Source organism: Teleopsis dalmanni, chromosome 1, assembly GCF_002237135.1.
Source record: "Teleopsis dalmanni isolate 2A chromosome 1, ASM223713v2, whole genome shotgun sequence".
Lineage (NCBI taxonomy): Eukaryota > Metazoa > Arthropoda > Insecta > Diptera > Diopsidae > Teleopsis > Teleopsis dalmanni.
The window spans coordinates 56522042-56548897 of record NC_051846.1 but is presented as its reverse complement, the minus strand read 5'-3'; the positions used below and the strand labels follow the sequence as shown (position 1 = coordinate 56548897).

The 26856-nt window shown below is 26.0% G+C and overlaps 1 protein-coding gene across 4 annotated transcripts in view; it reads right to left on the bottom strand.

The window, feature by feature from the left end:
* LOC119668094 (brain-specific angiogenesis inhibitor 1-associated protein 2) overlaps positions 1–26856 on the bottom strand; it is a 67036-nt gene that overhangs the window by 25728 nt on the left and 14452 nt on the right. For all 4 annotated transcript variants that reach the window (XM_038077487.1, XM_038077486.1, XM_038077485.1 and 1 more), the window contains exon 3: positions 2254–3013. In XM_038077487.1, coding sequence (XP_037933415.1) covers positions 2254–2298 — 45 coding nt within the window. In that variant the 5' untranslated portion in view covers positions 2299–3013. The remainder of the gene's footprint in view (positions 1–2253; positions 3014–26856) is intronic.

The following is a 26856-nucleotide window of genomic DNA, read 5'->3' as shown; positions in this document are numbered from 1 at the left end:
CTATGTTTTTTAACAAATTCTTTTAAATTCAACTGATAACTGCTTAATTAGCAACATTGTACATATCATAGCCTTAAAGACCAATTTACTTAAGAATATTATATTAAAATCATTATGTTTTTCAATAGATTTATGTATACCTTAAGATAGCTATAGTTTTTGAACAGCATTTTAAATAGTAGTACTTATAACTATAAAGTGCTGAATATAACCACTCTTCTATGGTTTTTGGAACCGTAGTGGAAGCTAATCATAATTCATATAGGAAAATTCGGATTTAATGTAATCAAAAATATGAAAAATATATATCCAGAAAATTTCTATACGTTGTTTATGTAGGTATTACGAGGCTCTATGCTCCAGTTAGGAGAGAAGGACAGCAATAAGTATGTAAAGAAGATATGTACATATATATAATACCAATTGATTTTGAAATATAGTTTTTTTTGTCATGATTGATATTAAAAAAATTTGTAATATAGAGATTTCGAAACCCATTTTTTTTAGTTTATTGTAAATCCACTTTAATATATTACTTAACGACCCAATTTAAGTGTGAATCAGTATGTTGATATGCGAATCTGCTTTTAAAGTTGTACAGGATTTGATATCTACCACTTGAAGTTTAAAAATTAAATACACACAATTAAACCTATGAATATTTCCAATACCTATAAATAATAGAAACAGTTGTTTGGCAATATTGGCAAATGTCTTATTAGTACCTCGAAAGAGGAAAGAGGAATTTGTTCACATAGGATTTAATTATTTTAATTATAATATTTTATTAAACTGATCAAAATCTTGCATCTGCCATTTTCCCTTTATGTAGTTTCAGCTATTGACTGCAGATACAATAAAATTAAATTAGAAATATTTCCAACACCTATTGATAATAGAAGCAGTTGTATGGCAAAATGTCCAAATGTCTCGCTAGTACCTCGAAAAAAATTTGTTCACATAACAATTAATTATTTTAATTATAATATTTTATTAAACTAAACGAAATCTTACATCTGCCATTTTCCTTTTATATGTAGTTTCAGCCATTGACTGTAGATATTGGCACTAGTTTATTATTGTCAGTCGAAGTTGTTTTGAACTTTTTTAAACAATTTAAACACTTTTTAATCATTAAATTAGATTTCAACACGATCAGTCAATAGTAAAATCTATTTAATGCTATAATTAAATCCTTAAAAATTGACTGTAGTAAAGGTGGCTGTACTTAACAATGAAGTCAAATACATCTGCATCTGCATCTGAATGTATAGCGCTAAAGGCAATGCACCGTTGCATTCTCAATAGCATTGATGTGAAAAAGTGCATAAATACAGAAATGCATTGGATAAGGAAATATATGTTGTTAATTTACTTCTCATTAAAGAAGTCAGTATCCGGTCTTTAACATTTTTCTCATATTAACAGTAAAATTAATTAAAATCGCTGAAGGAAAACCAGTATTGAAAATTGCAAATAATTTGCCAAATTGCCACAACAAAATCAATTGAAACTAAATTGATTTATGCAATTTACTACTTATGCAAATCATAAAATTACATTACATGTACTGGCAGTGTCACATACTATACAAGAGTTAATGCAAGAGTACTCACTCTTAAGAAATAAAAATTATATTCAAATTTGTAGTGTCGGGTCGGTAACGAGACTTCCGTGAATTTAAGTGGTTTGAAAGTAAAAAAAAAAAATTTGAGAAAAAAAATTAACTAAAATTTTTAACAAAACCACAAGTAACTCTGAGTTGCAACAACAATTTGTTATTAAGTAAGTAAAATGAAAAAAAGGTTTTTTAAGTAAACAGGCAAAGTTGTTAATTTCATGAAAGAAATGTTGCATAAGAAAGCCTGTATAGATGCGCCAAAATATTTACTTAGACAATAACAAACAAAAACAAAACATTTCCCATACGTTTGCATGTGGTCTTTCAGCTAATCAAATAAGCAGGCTTAGTGTCGCAGTGGAAGATATCAAGACAATCAAATGAATTATAGGTAAGCTTGCTTGGGAAGTGCCTGTGTGAAACCCATTGAGCTTAAGTTAAATTCATTTCGCTATTTATTTTATAATAGCAAATTTTTACAGTTAATTAATATCTGACAGATTTGGTATATTAGTTGCTTAATCCAAGCAAAACAGGAGTTCATATAAAGGAAAACTCGTCTCGTTTATTGCAAAATCACAAAAAACTTAAGATTAGACAAAATATAGTACCATATAATCTCTTATATTTACCTTATAAACACCATCGACAAGTTTTGTGATCTCCTCTGCCTCCATGTTGAAAGTTGCTGCGCTGCACAATTTCGATTTCAGCAAAAAGATGAATCGCTTTGGTTCAGAAAAAAAGGAAACTCACTTTCGGTGTTGCACATGCGCGCGCGTATTTTCTGTCTCAATTCACTTTCTAAAGTAACGCACTCGAAAAAATGTAGATTGTTGAATGAACTGCGAAGTTATCTCGGATTTTTCACTTTTTTCTTGCCGTTTTTAGCCAACTTTATTGTTGGTGGCCAAACATAAAAAACTTTGACTTTCGTTCCAGAATCCAAAAAGATCAAACAAAAAAAAAACAAAAAATCTTTACAAATAAGAAAAGGAAAAGTTAGTGTTGCCTTTTGTTATTTTATTTCTTTAACGACAAATGAATCCGATTCCAAAAACAAGATACAATTTTATTATTTGTAATTTATTGTCTTGCCTTGTCTTGTCTTGTCTTGTCTTAAGTTTGCTAGTCAATATTTGCGTCACAATGTCAAAATGACAAAGTATCTCAACGTTTCACTGTTTTTATTTCAGTTACAACCGAACTGTGCCTGACGCTCGCTTGAAGAGATCTCACTGAACTGATGATGCGCTTCAAACCTTCCTTCAATTCGGTTAGATTTTGTTGCAAGATAGGCTTGTTTCTGTTTCTGTTTCTGTTATTAGCATTGGCTTAAACCGCTGCAGCTCGTTTATTGTTGTTGTCTTTGAGCTATTGTTATTCTCTAAGCTGTAAATAAATAAAAGAAAATTTCTTATAAATAAAATGATACTAAATTTATAAATTGCTTAAGATTTGCATAAAAATGAAATTAATTCAGTTAATGAAAATACAAATAACTTAAATACAAATAGAAGAAGAAGAAAATTCTTTTAAGCGTTAAAACGCCGCTTAAATGCGGCACATATCTGCGTGTCTTAACGTTGCGTGATTCCATTTTTTTCAAGATATATTTTTTTTCTACAATTTTTTTTTAAATCTCATAGCTACACAAAGTCGTCTTATGTATCTGTAATTTCATGCTGCATTTCTTGAATTCTCTTTGAATTCTTTTTTGTTTTAAATTACAGGTATTTTGAAATTAAGAAATATTTTTACACTGATTTATCGTTTGTCGTAATATTTCATTGCCGTTGACATTATCCATTAAGAGGAATAGAGAAGGATGTTAAAGCATTTTAAATCTGTTAAGAATTTCCCGATTAAGAAAATTGTTTATATAATCGAGATTTAAAATTATACAGAACGGTTTTAATAGAAAATTGGAAAATGACTCAGAACTCAGACTCAGAGAATAACAAACAATAAAACTTTATTGTTTTGTATGGTAATTTTGTATTTTTGTTTTTGATGGTATTTTCAATTAAGATATAATAAAAAATAATTAACATTGTACATTTAATAAAAGTAAATTAGCTAAATTATTTTACTATTATAAATAAATTAGTGATGATTCAATTTTTTTAAATGAACACGAAGAGTAATATAAAAAATATTTAATTCTTCTTTTATTTCTCTTCTAGATATATAACACATTATTCAATAAGTCGTGTGAGTGACACACAGATGGCGCTGCCATTGTCAAATCCATATGACGTTTATGAAGTACCAACCTTCAAAAGACTATGTGTAAAATTTCATGACATTTCGATTAGTCAGAAAAGAAGTAATAGCCATTTAAATGAAGCTACTTTTGTTATTTTCAAAACAATGGATTCAAAACAATATCGTGTGTTAATTTATCATTGCTTCTTGATGAAAAAAAATACTGTACAAGCTCAGCAATGACTTCAAAAGTGTTACACGGACTCTGCTCCATCGAGAAAAACTATTTGTTATTGGTTTGCTGAATTTAAACGTGGTCGTACAGACACCGATGATGGTGAACGTTCTGGTCGCCCAATTGAGGTGGTTGCTCCAGAAAACATCAAAAAAGTCCAGAAATTGGTTATATCTGATCGTAAATTGAAATTACGTGAGAAAGCTGAGACCGTAAAGATATCAGCTAATTAAATTGCACGAATCCACCATATAGTCCAGATCTGGGCCCCAGCGACTACTGGCTATTCGCTGATCTCAAAAAAATGCTCGCCGGTAAGAAATTCATCTCAAATGAAGAAGTAATTGTTGAAACTGAAGGCTATTTTGAGGTAAAAGACAAATCCTTCAACAAGCACGGCATCGAGAAGTTTGAGAAGCTTTGGAATGACTATATTGCTCTTGAAGGAGATTATATTAATGAGTAAAAACGATTTTAGGCAGAAAAAATTGGTTTTTCTTAGTTAGTCTCACGACTTATTAAGTGATGTGTTAATTATTAGTGAAAATAATACTCTTATACTGTTAACTGCAAATCTTATATATATATGGTATATAAATACGATTTATATATATATATAAATATATATATTGTTAAGAAAATATTGCTATAACATTTATATACCGTCTATACTTTAAGAGGTTTTTCGAACAGTAGTGAACTACAAATTCAAAAAATTCATTTTATATTATTTTAATTAATTGAATTCTTGGCTAACCATACAGCTGTTTCAAGTACTGCCAAATACCCATCATCAGTGGTCTTGGAAATATTTCTTATATTCAATTCGAAAATAATTTTTTTAGAGTACCAGGAATTGATCTCGTGCCCTGCCAAATTTGAAACTCAGAGTCAACGCACATTTTTTTTGCACATTTTTTTTTAACAATTAATTAACCCCTAACAATATAAAAAAGATAAAATGTATTCAATTGAAAGACATCCGAATGTTGGCAATTATCGTATATTTGATCACATATTTATGAGTATAAATAAGTATATACATATATATGAGTATAATATATTTTAGATATAAAATAATTTCTTACAATAAATTTTTTAATAAATGTTGTATTAATATCTTTTTTTTTTCAACTCAATGTTAAGTACCTAATATTAATTTGTACATTTTTACATTTATCATTAAAATAATATTTTAATTTTATTAAAATTGGTTATAAACTGCATATATTGAGTTAAAAAAAAATTATATAGTACTTTATACATAGTAGTATATGAAACTGAAATATTATCTTACTGTACTAATTTCTGCATTAAATACTTAAATATTATATCGTATTGTATAAAAAATAGAAAGTACTTAAAAATATTGCAGACATATTTGCAATAGAAATAGCAGCCAAGGCTAAAAATAATGCAATTATTTTCCTTTAAAATTCATCGAACTTCAACGGCTTAATAAAATTTTAATTATCTAAAACTAATTTATTAATTACCTCTGTGAAATATATTCAATAAATTAATGACTTTATGTCTTTTTAATTAAAGTTGTGATATATTATATGACAGCTATTCATAAAACCAAACTAGTTAATCGACATTATTAATATATTATTTTTTCGATACATGACTTATGTATACAAAATATATCTTTATATATATAAAAATATTTTAAAAAACAAAAACATACTGCGAATTGATTGTTAATCATATCAGTATATATACTATTGATATATCGTTAAAAATAGGTATTAAAAAGTTTTTGTAAAATTTAATTAAATAAAGCAATAAAGCATTATGTAAATTTTTTCTTGCCGAAAGTGAAGAGTCTTATGACGAAAAAAACTAGAAGGGTTCGAATAGAAATGAAAAGACAACGACAAAAATTTTAGTTAATTACTAAAATTTTACTCCACAAGTAAATCTTACTCTACAAGTATTTGTATTTCCTATAATTCTAATTTTTTCTTGCAGAAAGTGACGAGCCTTATGACGAAAAGAAACTAGAAGGGTTCGAATAGAAATGAGAAGACAACGATAAAAATTTTAGTTAATTTATTGAAATTTGGCTGACCATTTGCATAGTTTCTTTGTAAAATTGCAAAAAAGGCGCTTTGCATATAGTAAGTGAAAATATGCATAACAGATGTTGCTGCTAAAAGAAGTAGGTTTCTGCTTTGAAATAAAAATAGGCAACCTCAGAAATTAAGTTTACAAGATCGTTCTAACTTAAAAGCACGGGAAGTGCTTTGATTAATGTCACTTAAAAAATAAAAAGTGACAGAAAACTTAGAACTTAAGTATTGAAGTATTGAGGCTTATAAATATTTACTAAGACCACTTATAATGGTACGGTCAGTCAAATTTTAATAAATTAACTAAAATTTTTGTTGATATCTTTTTATTTATATCAAACCCTTCTAAAAAAGCATTATATTATCACTATATTTGTTATGCAGACAGTCATGGTCACATCAAATGTAGAATCGTTGAAGTGGTAAATATTATTTAAACATTTGAAAATAATTGCAAAAGATAAATTTTGATAAAAATTTAATCACCGCGATGATTTCTTTTGCACCTCGTCGGTTTGATCAAAAACGGATAAATGTCAGTAATAAATGTCAAAATTTTCACCTTCTAGGATATATATTTTTGTGTGAATATGTAAACATAAAATTATTACATTTTTAATTTAGACGTAAATCAAAAATATCATAATAGTAGTAACAGTATGGAACGTGCAATTATAATTAAGCTCTCTGCCTTCGTGATTATGACCAGAAGAAGAGGAATTCATTCTGCATAACGGGGGCCTTATGCATACATTCATTCTTATCTAACTTTTGTTCGCTTAAGTGGAGTGTCAGACTAAAAGCTATTAAGCTGCTCTAAACAATAAGTAATTTTGTTTTACAAAAACTGTACGTTTAAGAAGGGTATATATAGTATATATCTATATATATCTGTATATATAGTATATATAAGTTTAGCTTCCCGTTAAATAATTTTGACAATAACATATTAAAATCTGTACAAAATTTGCTGTGATAGTAAAAATTAATTTTTAATGAAAAAAAAAATCTAAATTAAATTATTTGAAAAAGGTAATCAACAGTTAGTTATGATATTGTAAAGATATTTATAAATATATATAACTAACATATATATAAATGTATATTTTATACACAACATATAACACATTCACAATCATAATAAAGCAATTTTGTTGAATCTGTGCAGATAATAATAAATAAAAAGCGGCTTTATTAAATCTTATGCACGTATTATTATATACATATATATATACATATATATAAAGTATGAGTACACTGTAAATAACCAAAAAAAAATTTCTCACTAAATATTTACTGCGTAATATTTTTAATTAAATTAAAATTACCAGCAAAAAAATTTAACGAAATTGTGTTGGTTTTGTTTTAAAAAAATAAACTTTTTGAAAAGTTGTAAAGAAGACCAATAAAAATCCCAATTTCAAACCATTAACACAAATACTTCGGCTACTAAAACATGTATATATACATTGAAGTATGTAAGTAGCTGAACAAAAATATCTAAAAACTGTCTTTGTTGCTTCTGTTACTGATTAGATTGCTGTTGCAACAAACTAATGTTGCAGTTTACATGGGCAATATCACTAACTTCTTGATTAGCTACAGTTTTATAGTAAAAAAAAAGTCAAAGTAAAACGCCAAAAATCAGGTATTCACGTTTCTGCCTACGTAGCATATTTTACTTCGATATCTAAAGCGTATCGTACACTCACTCATATATCTAGATAGAGTAGGCCTTTTGTATTTAAGTTAGCTATGAAATGCTTTGAGAATCTTAATTTTTGTAAAAAGCATAATTAAAGTCCGCCTTTCAGTTAAGAGGTGACAAGGCAAAAATTCAATAGAATTTTTCGATTTAATTGGGTGTTTATTAACTCAGATTTATTCACATCAAGAGTAGTTCTCAGGGCACTTTAAGTATTTTCGTTTTAAAAGTTTTATTTTCATTTGTTAGAGGAAATGCGTAATTGCGGAATTCTTCTTCATTTATAAAAATTTATTTCAAGAAATACTTAATTTAAATTATTTGAAAAAAGTGAAAAAATAATAAAAATAATTCATTTAAATTCCTCTAGTACTACTTCCTCAAAACTTAGCATTTCCAATATATAAAAACTCAACAGATATGCTAATAAGTATTTTTAGACATAGTCCCTTAATGCTGAGATTATTTAGATTCTGCCATTTACTGAATGATCAGATGAAAACCATAGTAAATCAATAAAAAAATAACCATTAATAAATAGGCATGATTTTTTTCTTTAATCCATATATGTAACCATATAGTCTTTATTTTGTTTAACCGCTTGTATAATTTTGTATACAAAATCATATGCTTGAAACGATCAAATCAATAATTCTAATATTTTTAATACTTTTCAGGTGTACTTTTTCATATTTTGCAATCGTTTTATGTTGAAGTTCACCTTGTTCTTAATAAAACGTGCTGTAAATACTTTACAAACTGCTTTATTATATATGTTAAATATTTTAGAAGCAAATACCTAAGCTTGGAGTTCACTTCGAACTCAAGTTAAGACATACTCGAATTTTGATATTTTTAGATACACTTTAATTACTGATCATTGGAATATTGCACAGTCTTTAGGTTGTCAAGTGTAGTACAACTAAGTTAGTAAAACTAACTTCACTTTCAAGTGATTTTAGACAAATTTCTAGCACGTTTAATAGAAAGAAAAAATGTGATGAAGTGAAATGTAAAGTGGTCTCAAAGTCATTTATGTGTAGCAATTAAATTTTACTTAATTTCTATTTCTAGCGTTATTGTCATTTCTAAAACAGAAAAAAGTTTTCTATATTGCAATTTTTTTTTTTTTAAATAAATTTTTTATTATTTCTGTACAACTGTGTATGCTATGTAAAAGTAAAACTATTTGACAAATTAGAAATGACCAAGTTGATGGTCTGCAAACTGTGATTTTCACTTTTTACTAAGATTTCAAATTGTACACTAAAAATTTAAATCGTTTTTATTAGTTTCATGTGTATATAAATTTAATATACCATCACGGATATGCTGTCAAAAATTTCTAGTCTCGTCTTTAAGTGTAATCCGTCACTTTAAGCTTTTGTGATAATAAGTCAAGTTTGTTGCTTAAGTCTTTTGATTTATTATGTTAACTATTTTTAAAGCCTCGAAGCTTAGTTAAAACTTTTAGAAGGTTTTTTTTTTGTAATATAAGAAATAAAAAAAGATGTTTGTTTATAAACTGAGCCTAATTTTAAAAATCATAAGTCGTAAAACCTGTCTTATAATTTAGTTATTTTTTATTTTTTTTAATAATATGAACAAAAAAGGTTCATTCACTTTGAATATCACAAATATAAACAAAAATTACAGAATATTAAATAAAAGTTATTTTTATATAGAAATAAATATATAAATATATTTGTGTTAGTTAAAAACATATCTAAAATGCATTAATTTATGTTGAAATATATAATAATAAAATGTTTTTTATTGCATGTAATTTCATTTTAGATGGATGCAAATTTGATGACAATCAAGTTAAAACTTAGTTTAAAATGATTTCGAAAGAATTGAAATAAAATTGTAATAGAAAAACAGGAAAAAATGAAAAATAAATTTACATATTTAGTAAAGTGTTTGTTAGATATATGGATAAAAAAACATGACCAACTTTTCAAAATGATTTGAAATTTCATTTGTTGAGTTAAATATTTAGTAAACAATTTCTTACTTAATATTTAACACCAATAAGAAATCAAAAATAATAATAATTTTAATAGTTGCTTAAGATCAAAAAAAAATTATCAACATCATTTACTAAAGTTATTGAATCAGGTGTAGAAAACCTTCTTATTACCAATTTGACTTATTGCTTTGTTCATAGGGTATATTACACAATAGTTATGTTAGTTATGTTAAATCTACAATTAGTTTACAAAATTTAAGTTTTAATTTAATTTATTTGCAATAAATAGTTTATTACTTTGAACTAACGAATTAAATGCATTTGTGATACATACAAAGAAAATTCTCTACGTAAATACCCGCTATTATTGATACATTTTTTCCATACATAATTTTTGCATTTTCATTGTTGCTTCTTGTTTCTTTATGCTACTCAACTCAACCTGCTTTCAACTCAACTTTTAAGTCGTTTACACTGCATTTGATTATTTGATTTCTTTCAGGGAACGTTTAAGTTTCTAGGTATTACCACGACTTCAAATGTCCAAAATTTAAAGAAGTTTGATAAAGAGCAATAAATGAAAATAAATGGTAATAAATGATAGCATTGCTTAACACTTATAATTGATACGAAATTTGTTACTCGGTTATACTCCATAATACTCTACATTGATCCCTTTGGTAATTACTTGCAATTAAGTTTATTATTTTGCTAGAAAAGTCCTGTCTTATGAAGGCTTTCCAAATGGATTCTCTTTTAATAGCACTAAAGTCGTTATTGTGATCATTGAATACAGCTTACAGTGACGTGTTGTATTCTAGACATTATTGCAATATTTTTCTAAATATGCATATATTGTCTACTCATTAGCAAGTAGAATAATACGATTTAAGTATTGTTGCGCAACAATTTTGTACCAGAGTAACAAAGCAACAGAGCGCATTTTGTCATTTTTATGATGACCGATTTCTCTCATTGCTAGAATAGTTTTTCACTGTTTTAGATGAAATACTCTGTTAAATACATTATACAATGCAAATTTAAATATATAATAATATATTGAGTATACAATTTACAAACGCAGTTATGACAATGTTAATAGTACAATAATTAGCGAAAATAAGTGCCAACAAGCTTAAAAACTTCTACAGAAAACCTCTATACTTTAACAAAATAATTCTATTTAAAAATTAAAAAAATAAAAATAAAAATACAAGCAATTGATTCAATTATTCTACAGCTGGTTTATGATTTCGTTCTAATATAAACACAGCAAGTGAATTTGTTAATAAACTTTCACAGCAAAGTTACAAAACTCCAGAAAAATGTGCGAACATAAAAGTCAAGCACGGCTTTAAGGTGCGCTGACTCTGAGTTTCAAATTTGGCAGGACACGAGTTCAATCCCTGGTACTTGCAGTCTCAAAAAATTATTTTCGAATTAAATGTAAAAAATATTTCCAAGACCACTGATGATGGGTATTTGGCAATACTTGAAACAGCTGTATGCCCAACCACAGATTCTATTAATTAAAATAATATAAAATGAATTTTTTAAATTTGTAGTTCACTACTGTTCGAAAAACCTCTTTATATATATTTTATATATATTTGTTTTATTTCCACAATATTCCACAATACATTGCGATTGCGTTATCTAGTAACAGAACCGAACCACTAGTGACCATTCAATTAAAAATAGACCCTCCAGCATTAGCATATATCAATGAGGTCAACACTAGACAGAACTTTCTTAAAAACACTAAAATACATTATTTAAGCATCTTAAGACAGAACTGTGTCTTCTATTTAAACAGCTTAAGATGAGATTCTAAAAAAAAGATTTTTTATTTTATAATTAATTTTTATTTTCTGTAATAAAAATGTCTGAATTGTTTAAATACCAACAAAAGTTGCTTAGCACACGTTTGATTAAAATCAACATTTAAAAACAAAAATATTTATAATTTTTTTTTTTGTTTTTGGTTTTCTAAATGATTTAAGATTTGTACTAAATAAAAACAAGTTTTAAGTTTTTTGTTTAACTTTAAGCACATTTTTAAACTTTTTTATTTTATTTTTTTTTTATATTATTTTTTTGTTACTTAAATGTTTAAATGTTTATTATTTTTATTTTTTACAGCTTTTGCGCTTGCGCCGCGGGCAATTTAAAAATTATTGACATTTTGTTCTTAATACGTGCGAAATTTATTACAAATTTCTTTTATTTCGAAATAAAAAATACCTTAAAAATTTTCTCTTTAAAATGTTAATTTTTTTAATTTGTTAAATATTCTTTTTTAATGTCTTTTTGTTTTGTTTTGTTTTGTTTTTGCCTAAGCATTTGCTTATGTAGAGAAATTATATTTTTGCATATTTAAAATTTTAAATTGTGTCGCATAATTTCTAATTTTATCTTGTTAAATTTGTATTAGAAAAGTAATTAACCTCTCATAAAGTAAACGTGTTAAAAAAACTATCTTAAAAGAAATTTATTACACATTTTATAATCGTCGCTACAATACATTATGACCGAAAAGCTTTCGGAAATTCTCATTTAAAATTCGCGCGCTGTATATTTTCCGATATTTTAAGTTTATGTAGTTTGGCAGCACTGTCCTTAATTACTATGCCAAAAATGAGCGCGATCTGTCAGACAGTTCGTTTACGGCAGCTGTTGAAACCAGTTCACCTCAGTAGGGCGTTGCGAAAAAAACAATGGAAAAAAATATTGAACAAAGAGTTTGCATCAAATTTTGTGTTTCGAACGAAATTTCGTGTGCAGAATCGTTGCGAATGCTACAAAAGGCTTATGGGGAATCAGTTTTATCGAAAACTCAAGTTTATGAGTGGTACAAAGCCTTCCAGGACGGTCGTACGACCGTCGAAGACATTTCGCAACGCACTACTGAGGTGAACTGGTTTCAACAGCTGCCGTAAACGAACTGTCTGACAGATCGAGCTCATTTTTGGCATAGTAATTAAGGACAGTGCTGCCAAACTACATAAACTTAAAATATCGAAAAATATACAGCGCGCGAATTTTAAATGAGAATTTCCGAAAACTTTTCAGTCTTAATGTATATTAAAGAAACTGTTTTGATTAGCATTATTTGTGATAAAATGATTAATTAATAAAATTTCTTAAATATTTTTAGATATTAAAAGGCAATGAAATATTCATGCTTATATTACATATCAAATATATTATTTAAGTTATTACCTAAATAGATTGTACTTCTTCATAAAAGAGGTTGTTATCATTAAAGAAGAGGTTGCTTAAGAAATAAAAATTTCATTGCGATGAGAAGCGATTTTTACGATTTTTTTAGACATAAAAGTAGTACAACAATTCGTGACGAAATATAACATCACTTTAATGTCGCAACCACATTGACAATATAGCAAAACACAATATTTTTCGTAAATAAACTAAATAAAACCAAAATCAAAGTTTTATCGAAATAGTCGACCTCATAGTGTTCTGCAAATTGAAAACTACGATAGCATTATTATATAAAATCAAAGGAGATGATAATACTTAAAGGAGATGCAATAAAAAAATATAAGTACCTTTTAAAAAAATTAAAGATTTTTGTTACTTTTCAAACATAGCTTAAAATATTTGATCAATTATTGGAAAAAACCGAAAGACGACGCTCCCGACAACACCACAAAACAATGTAAAGAGCTGATCCTTATTTATAACTACAACATTAGGATATGACAATTTCATCTGAACCAAGAGAAGAATAGCAGACCAATAGCTCGTACTATATTCTCTTTTTTTTTCGGAAGACTAAGTGCTTCATGTTTAATTGAAAGAACTACTTTAATTGCAGTGTTTCGCTCCATTGGGATCTATTTCTGTCATGTTCTATTAATAAATTTTTACAATTTTCTTTTATCTGTTATAAATTTGCTCATTTTAGTTAGATCCCAATTTATTGGTATTTTTATGAAACAAAATAGAAAACAATATAACGACTTCACATAGGGTAATACTAAATCTTTCAAGGTATCTATAATTTTACTTTTAATAAAAAATATTATGCATTTTTATTATATTTCTGTAATATGAAATACATGACAGAAACTATAAAATTAATTTTTTAACATATTTTCTATCAGTGATTATATTTTATAGTTTTAGATAGTTAATTATAAAAAAGGAAACTAAAGTCTAAAACCTAAATTAGTTTTAAAAGAAAATGCACAAGCGGAATCTAAATACCTAGCTAGACTTAACAATGCGATAAAAGTACCTCTAGTTTGATTTGAAAGTATCAATGATCACTAATATCTAGAATTTTATTCAACAGATCTGGTGTTTAGAAATCTCTAATTCGAGAACTTCGGATTTTGCTCAAACAATCTACTAAAAAGGAAACCCATCAAGCAAATTATAAAAATAGTTGTAAACAAAAGACAATATTTCCATTTGTATATTCCTATAAGTTCAAGGTATGACGTTACGTACTAATAATTTTAAACAACTAAAAAGAACATATTTGAAAGAAACATATCCTTTACGTTACAGCCCTAGATGGTTCAACGTTTTTAAAACAAATTTAACCATTGCAGACAATTTGATCATTAACTATTCATCTATAATTTCGTAAACTCATTTTTTATAGTCTTAATGCAGTTGATCAATTCATCTTTAACAATCTTCCACGCTCTTCCATCAAAAGGTTGCCATTTCATTATTTTTTTAATGACTACATGATAATTACATGAAAACAAAATAGTAAAACTAATTTTTGAAACAATATTAGAGAAGACGAATCTTAGTGACTGCAATGAATTGGAATACTTAATTCACAGTGAAAATGTCAATCTTGTACAAATATTCGATGAAACTTTTTTAAGTAATACCATACTTCTTCAATTTTAAATATAGCTATATTGCATATAACATTATGCTAGTATCAAATTCTTTTTTTTTGAATAATACGTATTCAAAATTAAGATAAAGTAGATCGTGTACTTTTTAGTACTTTAATTAATACTAATTATAATAATTAATAGTTTTTTATTTAGCATAAATTCAATATATGTACAAAATATTAGTAATGTAGTATTGTTTATTTTATAGTATTGTAGTATTTTGTAGCAGTTTTGTAGAAGAATCACACAAACAGTTTTGTTTTAATTATTTATATAAAAACTAATTCCCGCCACATTGCCAAATTTATCTTTCGATATAATATTTAAAAATATAAGTAATTATGGCAGTCGTTATTACAGGCTTTCGTTAATTTTTTTTACCTAGACTGCAAGAATGTAAAATTTTTTCAAAACTATAATGCATAGAATCAGACAGACAGACTGAAATATAGTGCTAAATCAATTCACCTCGTTATGTTGATCATATGGTTTGTATGAGCTGTGACGTCTTCTTCATTGCATCGTAAACTTCTGGACAAATTTAATATACACTTTATTCACACTTGTCTGCTAATTTTTATTTAACATTATTTTTTATATGTTTACATTTGCAAAAAATAGAGATATAACATAACAATACAAATATTTAAATACATATATATTTTTCTAGTAGAATAATAAAAGACTTAAGCAACAAACTTATTTAGATAATCAAGACTGTTAGGTATAGCACAAAGGCTAAAAAGCTTAGGACTAGGTTATAAAAATATGTTTTTTGGGCAAAATTCAACTTTATTCATCAACATAATTTCCTTCTGAAGAGTATATACCAACCAGTCGTATACTATGTTCAGACACACCTTAATTTCGCAAAAATCTTAATTTCATCTTCGTTTCAGCGAAATGAAGTTGTTTTTTCCATACAAAATTTAGTTTGAGATTTGAGTTTAAAATTAAGAAAATGGCTCAATTTCGTTCAAAGGAAGGCTAAAATTAAGGAATATTTCAAATGCAACTACATAAATTACATAAATTTTAAGCGAAAGATAAAGTTGAGATAAAGTGACATTTTTTTAATAATGTCAGCGACAGTCGACTTTAATTAAACCCCGAAAATATTTAGAAAGTAGTGCAAATTTTTAAATTTTGATATAAAGAAAAAATTGTAACTGTGATTAATTTAAAATAGAGTGAAAAACAATTATTCACATACCTGAAATCCTGAAAGCTAATAGAACTATTGAATGCTATCCTTCATAGTTTTAATAATCAACTTTTAAAATTTCCCAGATACAAATGGTGTATGGAGCATATAATTTTTAACATTCGATTTGTAAAAAAAAAACATATGATTTCCTTAATTTGGGGCAGTATAAACACTTTCGAAATTAACTTAATTTTATTTTTACGAAATTAAGGAAATTTGGCTGTCTGAATATAGTAATATTTAACAAATGTCTTGATATAAAAACTAATAAATTATAAAATAAGATAAATACTCACTCCTTTTTTAACATTTATTTGTTTAGTTTTATATGTTTGTATTACATTATTTAGCAATAAAATTTTACTTTTTAAAAACTTATTTTCAAATTTATCCGCATAATGTAACTTTAATTACAGAAAATGTACTTAATAGAGAAGTTATAAAATATATATTAACAAAATTTTTGCAAATAAAATTTTCAAGCAAATTTAAAAATCATTAAATTACCAGGAAATAACAAAATTAGAAAATAAAAAATAGAAAGGTAAGGGTTATCATTGAAATTTTAGCCAAATTATTCAATAGCCTAATGGTTTTCCGTGGTAATTGCCTACATTTTTACCATTAACTTTGAGAAAAAAAAATAAACACACGATATTTATTTTTAAAATTATATCTTCTCATAATAGTGAAAATAAACTGCAAAATTGTTTTCCATACTAATTTAAAACTGTTTTTAAAAACTTATAGTTAAAATGTTTTATGGAGTGGCCAATGTCAAGTAAATGTAACAAAAATCAATCATTTTATTTTAAAATTATAAATTAAAGGTTAAAAGTTAAAGTCAAAATTTTGTAGAGAAACGTATACCAGCTGTGAATGATTTTAACAGCTAAAAGATTGAATTTAAATCTGGTAATGAATATTTAGTTAATATGTTACATATTTTATCATTTTTTTTTTTCAAATCTGTATACCTAAAATTTATGCGAAAGAGAAATTTTTGTTACATAGTAACAAACTGGCATCAATATTATACTCTCATTAAAGTAATACTGATAAAAGATTTATAACTCTTTTATTATACTTGTATCAAATAAATCTTTTCGAAATCTAGAATATCATCACAAATTAACTTACAGATTAAATTTTAAGAAACCTAAAAATTAAAAATATACAGTGTCAATTATTAAGTATATGATTTATAGATAAAAATTTATATAATAATTTATTAGCGGTTAAATTGGTCATTTAAATAGATATAAAAAAACTATAATTTATTATTTATATTTAAAAACAAATTATATTTTATTAAAATATTTTTCCAAAACTTCGAATATCTTCGATAGTCATCTTCAGTTTTTTTTCCTCTACCAACAGAGTAGTATTAAAATTTAACAATTAAAAATAATAAAAAATATAATTAATTAATTCAATTATTTTACAGTTGATTTATGATTTCGTTTTATTATAAACACAGCAAGTTAATTTGTTATTAAAACTTTCATAGCAAAGTAACATAAATTTCAGAAAAATGTGCTAAAATAAAAATCAAGTACGGCTTTGAGTCAGTTGGTTATTGAACGCTGACTCTGAGCTTCAAATTTGACAGGGCACAAGTTCGATTCATGGTAGTTGTAGTCTCAAAAAAAAAAATTATTTACGAATAATTAAATGCAAGATTTATTTTTAAGAACACTGATGACAGGTATTTGGCAATACTCGAAACAACTGTATGGTCAGCCAAAAATTCAATTAATTAAAATAATACAAAATAAATTTTTGTTGTTGTAGTTCACTACTGTTCAAAAAAGCTCTGTATAAAAAATTTACTTATACTTACATTACAAAACTATCAACAAAATGTAGCTAACAATATAGTATGATATAATATAATATATAATAATAATATAATATATATTACATAGCTATACTGTTTACTTTGAATCCCAATACTTTTTGCCTGTCAGCCATGAAATTACCAATAAATTACCTACTCGTTATCTTCTAATACTTAATATGTCATCTAAGTCAATTATTCTTAATTTAAATTCTTATCTTAACAACAAATCGAAGTTCAAGAAAATACGAGTAACAAAAATTTCATTAATAGAACATCTACCTAACTATGTACGAGAACAATTATTGAAGTTAATTTAAAACAGTTTCTAGGTATTATCATTAGTTCATTTTATAATTAATTTAGTATTTTAATAAAAAAGAATTAATTCTTTTAATTAAAAGCATTTCCTGTTAGGATGCAAAGAACAACTTTCAAGATTTTTTAGAAATCATTTTTCGTAATTAAAAACTTATTTGACAGTACAATATTTCATCGGCATATTTTAATAAATGGATTTTAAAATAAATTATTTCTTTTTCGCAATAAAATGAATAAATTTTTGTTTTACTTAATTCAGTATTTATTGTCTTTTTTTTTTAGTTTTTTATAGCTCTTATTTTTATGAATATTTCATGTATATTTCCAACCACAAGATTAGTTGTTTTGCTACTTAAAATGCAACAATACATATTTTTTTTTATTATTATTTGTAATTGTTTTTATGATATAAAAATAAATCAATTGTTTACATCTCAGTTGAATTTGTAAATTCGTACTTCAATCTTAATTCATCAACATCATTCAGAACATACTCGTACAATATTTGCAAAGTACTAAATTCAAGTATTCACTCGTGATGTTTGTGCCTTTGTATCTATACTTTAGTATTTATTATAATATCTACTAGCGAGTCAAGGTTGCATTCTTGGATGCTGACGAAGTCGTTTATGTACATTCAATTTTCCAATAGCAACTTTAGTTGAAGTTGTTTCAATTGAGCATAAAGTTCTTACCTATAATTGAATATTAAGTGCCGCTACATTTGAATTCGCTTCAATACTATGGTAAATATAATGCACAAATTGTACAACTTCATGTATAAAATTAATGATAAATTCTACATGTGCATAAATTATATTGTTTATACGAGTACATATGTGTACCATGTAAGACTTAACTTTCATATATGTTTCGTAACAAATTCCTATCTGTAATGATTAATATAGACACACCTGATCAATGGAATAAACTGTGTTAAACGTTTTTTTTTTTCAAATAATTTATGTTACTTAGAGAGATAACACAGCGTATGATTAATTTTGTTGATAATTTTTAAGATAACTACTAAACATGAAATTTTTATTAACGTTTGAAAATCCAGAAAAAATCCATTAACATAAACAAGCCGGAAGTACAAAAATAATTAATAAAAAATTTTCGCAGAATAATGCTTTAGAAATATAATCCTTAATATAATAACTGAACACTATAACCATTGTGAGTATTTCAAATATGTTATAGAATTAACCAAAACCAATGATTGACGTACGCTTTACGTTAGATTAGATTACATGGTTAGAAGCTACACATAGACTTATTTATCACCAGCAATATCGGACGTCTGCGTTCCAACTTTGACAGGGTGCAATGACTGGCACTTCTTTTCTGCACTTCTTTTCGACTGCTTATCCACATTTGAATGTTAGTTATCGCATTTATTAAACAGTAAGTTATTTCTTATTGTTGGTCAATGGTATTGGAGGGTTTTGGGTTAGGCTAAGGTCCCTATGCACTGCGACCAGCTTGATCTATCGTGCACCCCTTTGTAGTTAGACATTGAATATATCGAGAAATCGAACCAGCTCCTTCGAAAGAAGTTTTCGAAGGTTTTCATCCTCTAGATGGTATGCACCTAAAATTTTCTTTCTTCTGTGGCCTAATGCATCACAGTTGGTGATCAGATGTTTCATAGACTCTTCCTCATCACAGCAGAATTTCTTATTGTTATTAAATACTATTTTAGATTATATTCTTGATTATAGTATTATATGTATAATACAGCAATAGTTTAAATGTATTCCAGCTCTACTCTTTCCTTTGTGTAGTGGTTTTTAACAGCTCACTTTCTTGTTGCATTATTCTGAGTAATACTAATTTGAAGATTCTATTGGTCAAAGATATATTTAAAGCGGAAGCACTATTTAGCAATCTCCTTTTCTATTTAAATATAATAATTGTCATTGATATAAATTATTTTATTGAAAACCAATTGACTTAAGAAGATAATTTTTCATATATGCTGTTATACTTTAATTATTTTTTATTTATTTGTTAGAAAACAATTTCGGAAAAAATATGTATTTGAAATTATTTATTTGTTTTTGTAATTTTATACATATATATATTTTATAAAATATATCTCTTTTAAGCATTTCTGTTTTATTTAACTAGGACTCAAATCGGAATATAACCCGGATACACAAACTAGTGGAAAAGGGAGATAACTAAATTAACCGATATTTCGACTAAAATCTATAGTCATCATCGGGATATTATAAAATTTTAATAGAACTGTGATGATGGATGGCTATAGATTATAGACGAAATATCGGTTAAAATAAAGTCTTTTAAAAACAAATAAAACTTTTTTAAAAATTTCATTATCAGCTCGTAAAAAAACAAAACTATTATTAAACATAACTAATAAAACTAAATAAAATAAACGAAATGAAACAAAATCAAATAAAATAAAAATAAATTAAATAATGTAAAAGTAAATAAAGTAAATTATAATAAAATAATATTATAAAAATGAAATAAAATAAAATAAATTTAAAAAAAAAAAAAGAAATAAAATAAAATAAATTATAATAAAATAAAATGAATAAAAATAAAAAGAAATAAAGTGAAATGAATAAAGGTAAATAAGATAATGCATTAAAGAATAAAACAAATGTAATGAATGAGAAAAATAAAAAAAAAATGTAAATAAAAAAGTAATAGCAGTTAAAATATCAATTTAACTATAATTTGTTTACATTAAAAATACTGAATAAAATCTATTTTCAGCTTTTATTCATCTCAAGATTTTCACTTTTGATTATTTAAACGACCTTTTAAGAATGTCTTAAGTGTTATATTTACCGGAACAGCTGTTTCAATGTGGCACTGAACTTTGGTATTGTAAATTGCTTTTCACTTTTCAACAATTTTTACCTAAAATAACACAAAACTCGTGGTGAGCACAAAATGGTTTGTATCTCGAAGTACATATGCAGTATCTTATAATAACAGCATAAATAAAAAAAAATATTTGAATGATTTAATCTGTACGTTGAATTGTGAGTGAATAAGCAAATCAATACAAAATATGGTAATGAAAATAAAATATATTTTGGAAAAAACAAACAACAAATATTTTAAAGATAAAAACCGCTGCTGCGAAAATATATTTTAATTTTAATTTTTTTTTTATTATTTTTTTTTTTAATTTTTTTTTGTGTAATATTTTTGTTTTTATTGTACTTTATTTTCTACTGATTATAAAAATAAAAAAAAATTTTTAATAATAATATACGTTTTTACTTTCACTGCCAATTTGCTATTAACTCAATTTGCATCATTATCACGCGGCAGCTGTAATAACAGCACTGCACAACGTAGTGCAATGCAGCGCAGTAATGCACATTACATCTACATATATCTAAGATATATCTAAAATATACCAAATTGAATAACACGAGCAGTATATATTAGGTACCGTTGTGTGTATTTAAATTTTTTGCACTTTAGTAATTTTAGATAAGCCTCTAAAGTGGCCTATAGCATGCAACGGCATGCGTTTTGCACAATTTTTCCTGAGCATGTCAAACGTCAAATAATTTTTATTTGTAAAGTATTTTCTTAAGTAAATTTCATAATATAATATCTAGTATGCGTATGTTAACAAAATATTTTTCATATCTACGAATTTTATTCACAAGAGCTTAAAGTAAATGGGTCTCATATATGTATAGTTTGTAAAGTGAAAAATAAAAAGATCTTTTTTTCGCATAAGGAAGGCAACTTTCTTGCTTTCGGTTGAGGGTTTTATTATACAGTATATAAAAATAATAAAATTAAACACTTTTTTCTATAATTTCATGATTTGCTGATTTTTTAAATTTTTCACCACAAAAGTGAAAGATTTTTGCTTATAATATATAAACAATCTTAAAACTCAAACACATAAACATAAACGTTTGATTCCGAAAAATAATTGAAAGTTCGTTGCCTAGGGAAATGCCGCTACCAGTGGCAATTAAAAAATTAGTTACTCTTTTCATTTGTAACTGGGAAGCTTTTCATGTACATTCGTACAATACTTTTTATGAATTTGTATTCATAAGATTTATTAAATCGTGATTTGTAAACATTTAATGGAATAGAATTAGTAATTGTAAATTATAAAATTCAATTTAATTAGTTATAATATATAGTTAACATAGTTAATATATAGTTAACTGTAATGGTTGGTTGCAGTGGCAGGACAATAAATAACTTCAATGTACCTCAATTAGCGATTTTTCGCCGTTTTGCTACCACATGCGTTGCAGAAATCCTTGTATAGAAGAGTAGAGACTAAATCCATTCCACCGAATTTAGGTAATTTAATAAGTCTAACGTCTTCATCGGTGAACGGTCTAATAAACTATTTAAGAAGTATCTTCCTATGAATCTAAGAACCTGGACTCCAAAACCGGACATTCACAGTGAAAATGTATTTTGGTTTCTTTCTCCTGCAGGTTTCTACAACTTTTGCAGTGAAGATTATAAGGAATGCGTAGTTTCTCTGCGTGAGTTCCTACACACCAATGACCAGTAACAACAGCAGTAAGCCTTGATGAATTCCGAGAATCTATTTTTATTACAGGTGGGCCATGTTAACCTGAAAGTTATACATAACTTATGTGCTTTCCATCTGTTATTAACAAGTTGCAGAAAATAATGGAAGGTGCTTCTCTTAATGGTCTCTAAGGTAATATAATCCGGTGCCACCAGTGACACATCCAGGGAAACACCAGAGCAGGCTAAACTGTCAGCTTTCTCGTTCCCTTAGATGTTCCTATGTCCAAACACACAGTTAACTGTAATAATATAGTTAATCACAATATTCTAATAATATTTATATTCGCTCTAACAAACATAATTACAGGTTATAGACAAAAATGTATTTATAATCTAATCTTATTTTTATTCATTTATTTATTTATTAATTTGATATTTATGACATTAAATTTAAAGTAAATTTTATTTCCAATAAGTTATTAAGAGTTTTTTAAACAAAATTATAGATATTGTAATTTTTAAATTTTTATTTAATTTTATTTAAAAATGTTACTTATTTTTTTATTTTATTTTATTTTATTTTAAAAAACAAAATAATTTTAAAATAAAAAATTTTTTAATTGTTTAATAATCAAAATCAATTATTATAAAATGATCATTAGCATCAATTGTATAGCTCCTGAAAAAAATGTATGTGCTTTAGACTTGTGAAGGTCTTAACCTATTATCTGATGCCGGCATACGTAGACGAATCAGTGATGTTCTCAACTCAATACGCTAATTAAGATAAAAACGATAAATTAATGTTTAAGAAACTTATGAATTTTTATATGAATATTTATGAGAAAATAACACATATTTGTATAATTTACGTAAGCATTGAATATTATGCTCGTAATTAGCATTAAAGTTAAAAATATATATGAATAATAATATTCAGTCTTTGTAATAGGTATATGGTTAAATAAAAATACTTGAAAAGAATTTAAATTTATTAACATTACAGATAATAATAGTAAATATGTAAAGATTTTGTTCACTAATATATCTTCTTTTTTCTTAGTATCCGTTTCCCCTAGTAGGGCGTAGGGCCGCAACGATTCTCTTAAATCGCACTCTGTCAGGTGCTTCTCTGCATATATCGTTTCATATGTAGTGCGCTTCTATAATTTGTCTTTCAATTGTCCTTCTCCAAGTCAAAGCCAGTACACTAGGGTGTCAGCTGCCTTATGGGGTCCATGTCAAAGCTTGTCATGGAATATATTTATTTGGTCGTCAGTATGCTTATCCTTTTTCTAATATATAATAAACAGCAAAAGTTTATCACTAAAAGATTTATCATTTTAATTTTTTTTCGAAAGACGACAGATTAATTGATAATAAATGAATATTTAATTAAGATTTTTGTTTATAGTTATTGCAACGAAGAGATGAAAGAAATTTTTCAAAAACCTAAGTTCAATGAAAAGATCTATACAAGTTTTTCAAGTTCGGCAATAATAAGAGTTAAAAAATTGTTTTTGAAATAAAAAATAATGTTTCAACAATTTCAAGACCCAACAAATATCTTTTACCCAACTCAATATACCCAATATATTTCGATATGACAAATGATTGATATAAAAATCAAAATTTAATTAATTTTTATAATTTAACTTAAAATATTAATCAACTCTTAACAATTTGAGCAATTTGAGTTTCGGGAACAGGAAAAAGTCGCACGACTCCAGATCTGGGGAATATGGTGCCTGAGCGATGAGAGTGGTGCCGTGTTTGGTCAAAAAATCGCGTATAACAAGAATTTTCCATAGTAAAAATCGCTAAATGCACTTGAAGTAGTTTCATATTCATAGCTGCTATAAACAAACTAATTGACAGATGGCGCTCAAATTTGTACCATATGTCAAGAAAGGGTGTACCAACATAAAAAATTTTTAAAAAAGGTCTATTACTTAAGGAGTAGTTAACAAACAACAAAATCCGGATACTTTTTTGCTTCAATTATTGTTATTACTACTTATATATACGTAATAATATATATATGTTATACATATATTTTTTTTTTATATGTAATTATTATAATTATGGCATTACCAATCATATATTATATAAATATATTACAAAATACTTATAATTGATTATCAGTATATGTAGTTTGAATCTAATGTTACAACTTCGGTTTCTCTTACACAACATAATCAAATATACACAATCAATCAAATTATATTAATTATTTTGATATGAACATAAATTATTGTTTAATTAAAAAACACATATTGCAGTTAATCGATTAATTTTTATATGAATTAATGAAATTACTCGATAAAGTACAAAAATTATTAAATTCATGAATATGCAAATATTTCTTTGTTTTTTGATGAATAATTTTACAATAAACTTTTTATATAATTTTGATTAAAATTCATTTATATTTTTCGAGAGTTTCAACATAAAATGTTACAAAATTAAATAAAAAACCAACGCAACATAAATGAATTTTCTGCAGCATAAAATGCATTTAAGTTTAAATTAAAAATAAATAAAATGTGGAAAAACTTGTTCAGTTAGATGCAAAATATAATAGGCGGGAAAAGTTCATAAACTTAAGGAAAAGTGCTTTAAAAAATTATCATTCAAACTTGTTGACGAAAATGCAACAAAAATGTATGTGGGCAGCAACGAAGCCAGTAGCAATGCAATAGCAATAGCAACAACAACAACTACAACAATAACAGCAACAGCTTAAATGACTAGATTGCATGTTGCAAGGAGGATTGACGTTGTGAAAAACATTTAACTCTGCTCCAATACATTTCCTGCTTACAGTCAGCAATTTTTTTGTCTAAAATAAATTGCAAACCTGAACTTGCAATATTGTTGCTGCACATGTTGCAACAGTTTTTCTTCATTTTTTGTGCGTAGAAAGTTGCCGGAAAAGCATTTTTTCTGTTAAAACGAAGCCATCGCATAAATATTTCATTTATTTCTTAATATTAATTTTTTTATTATCAACTAAAAGTCATAATCGATTTCGTTTTGCCAACATTAATTTATTTCTCTTATATCTGAACATTTATGTCATTTTTTAACAGAGCCGACATCTATGGCAACCTGCAGTTGCAAGTAGCAAGTTATCAACAGAGTCAAGGAATGTCTACTTTTATCAATGATTGTAACTATTTAAGTATACGAATTTATTATTTTCAAATTTTAAAGCTAAAATTTATGTATGGCATTTTAGTTGCATAAGCAGCTTTATCTCTTAATTTGATGTAGTGTAATTTTTTATTTAATACAAAATAACAAAAAATAATTTTATTAACAACTAAACTAGTACGACAACTGATATTTATTTGTTTAGTATTGTTTTTTTATGACTATAAATTATTTTGTACGTGAATATATTTTAAGATGTCAAGATACAATTTTACATGTACGATGTGTCGTACAAATAACGCAATAAACATACGAAAACTGTTTTTTTTTATAATTTATAATTTTTTTTTTTATAATAACTAAAAGTTGTTTAATTGTTATATTTTTTTATTTACTTAAAACTGAAATGAATATTGAAATAAATTCTTAGTTATTTATAAAGAAAAAGTGAGGAAAAAAAACAACAATATTCCATAATTGATAATTAGTTATATTATATATATGTATAGGAATATATATGTATACATATATATATATAAAGGTAGATGAAGTGAAGTGAGATTTTAGATTCAATAAGAAATTAATTCTTACTTATTTAAATAAACAAAGCGCACTTGTGGTGAAAAAGAAACATTAACAATATTCAACAATTGCTAACTTATTGGACTATATATATATAACATATATATGTAATGGTATATGAATTAAAATGAGGTTGTAAAATTGAACGTACAGAACGAGATTGGTTGAGAGACTTCTATAAGTCAAGTGAAGTAACCTTAAAGAATAGCCCGCTATATGCGAATAAGTCTGTATCTGAGTAAGTCTGAGGATAATGTCAATACTTCCAGTGTCTCTTTCTCCAACACCACCAAACACGAAATACAGGAATAAAAATAAAAGTAATCAAGCGTAACTTCATATTATAATAAAGTTAAATTTTTGATGACTACCGAAATTATCGTAGACATTTGCATGACATTTGTCAGCCCAGTCACTGAGAGAACAGGTGCTCCAGTGTCTTCTTCCTCGACGCAAATAAACTCAAATCCTCAGCTTTACTCAATGTTATACTTTAACATTTTAATTTCAGGCTATAGTTTGTAGTTCTAAATATG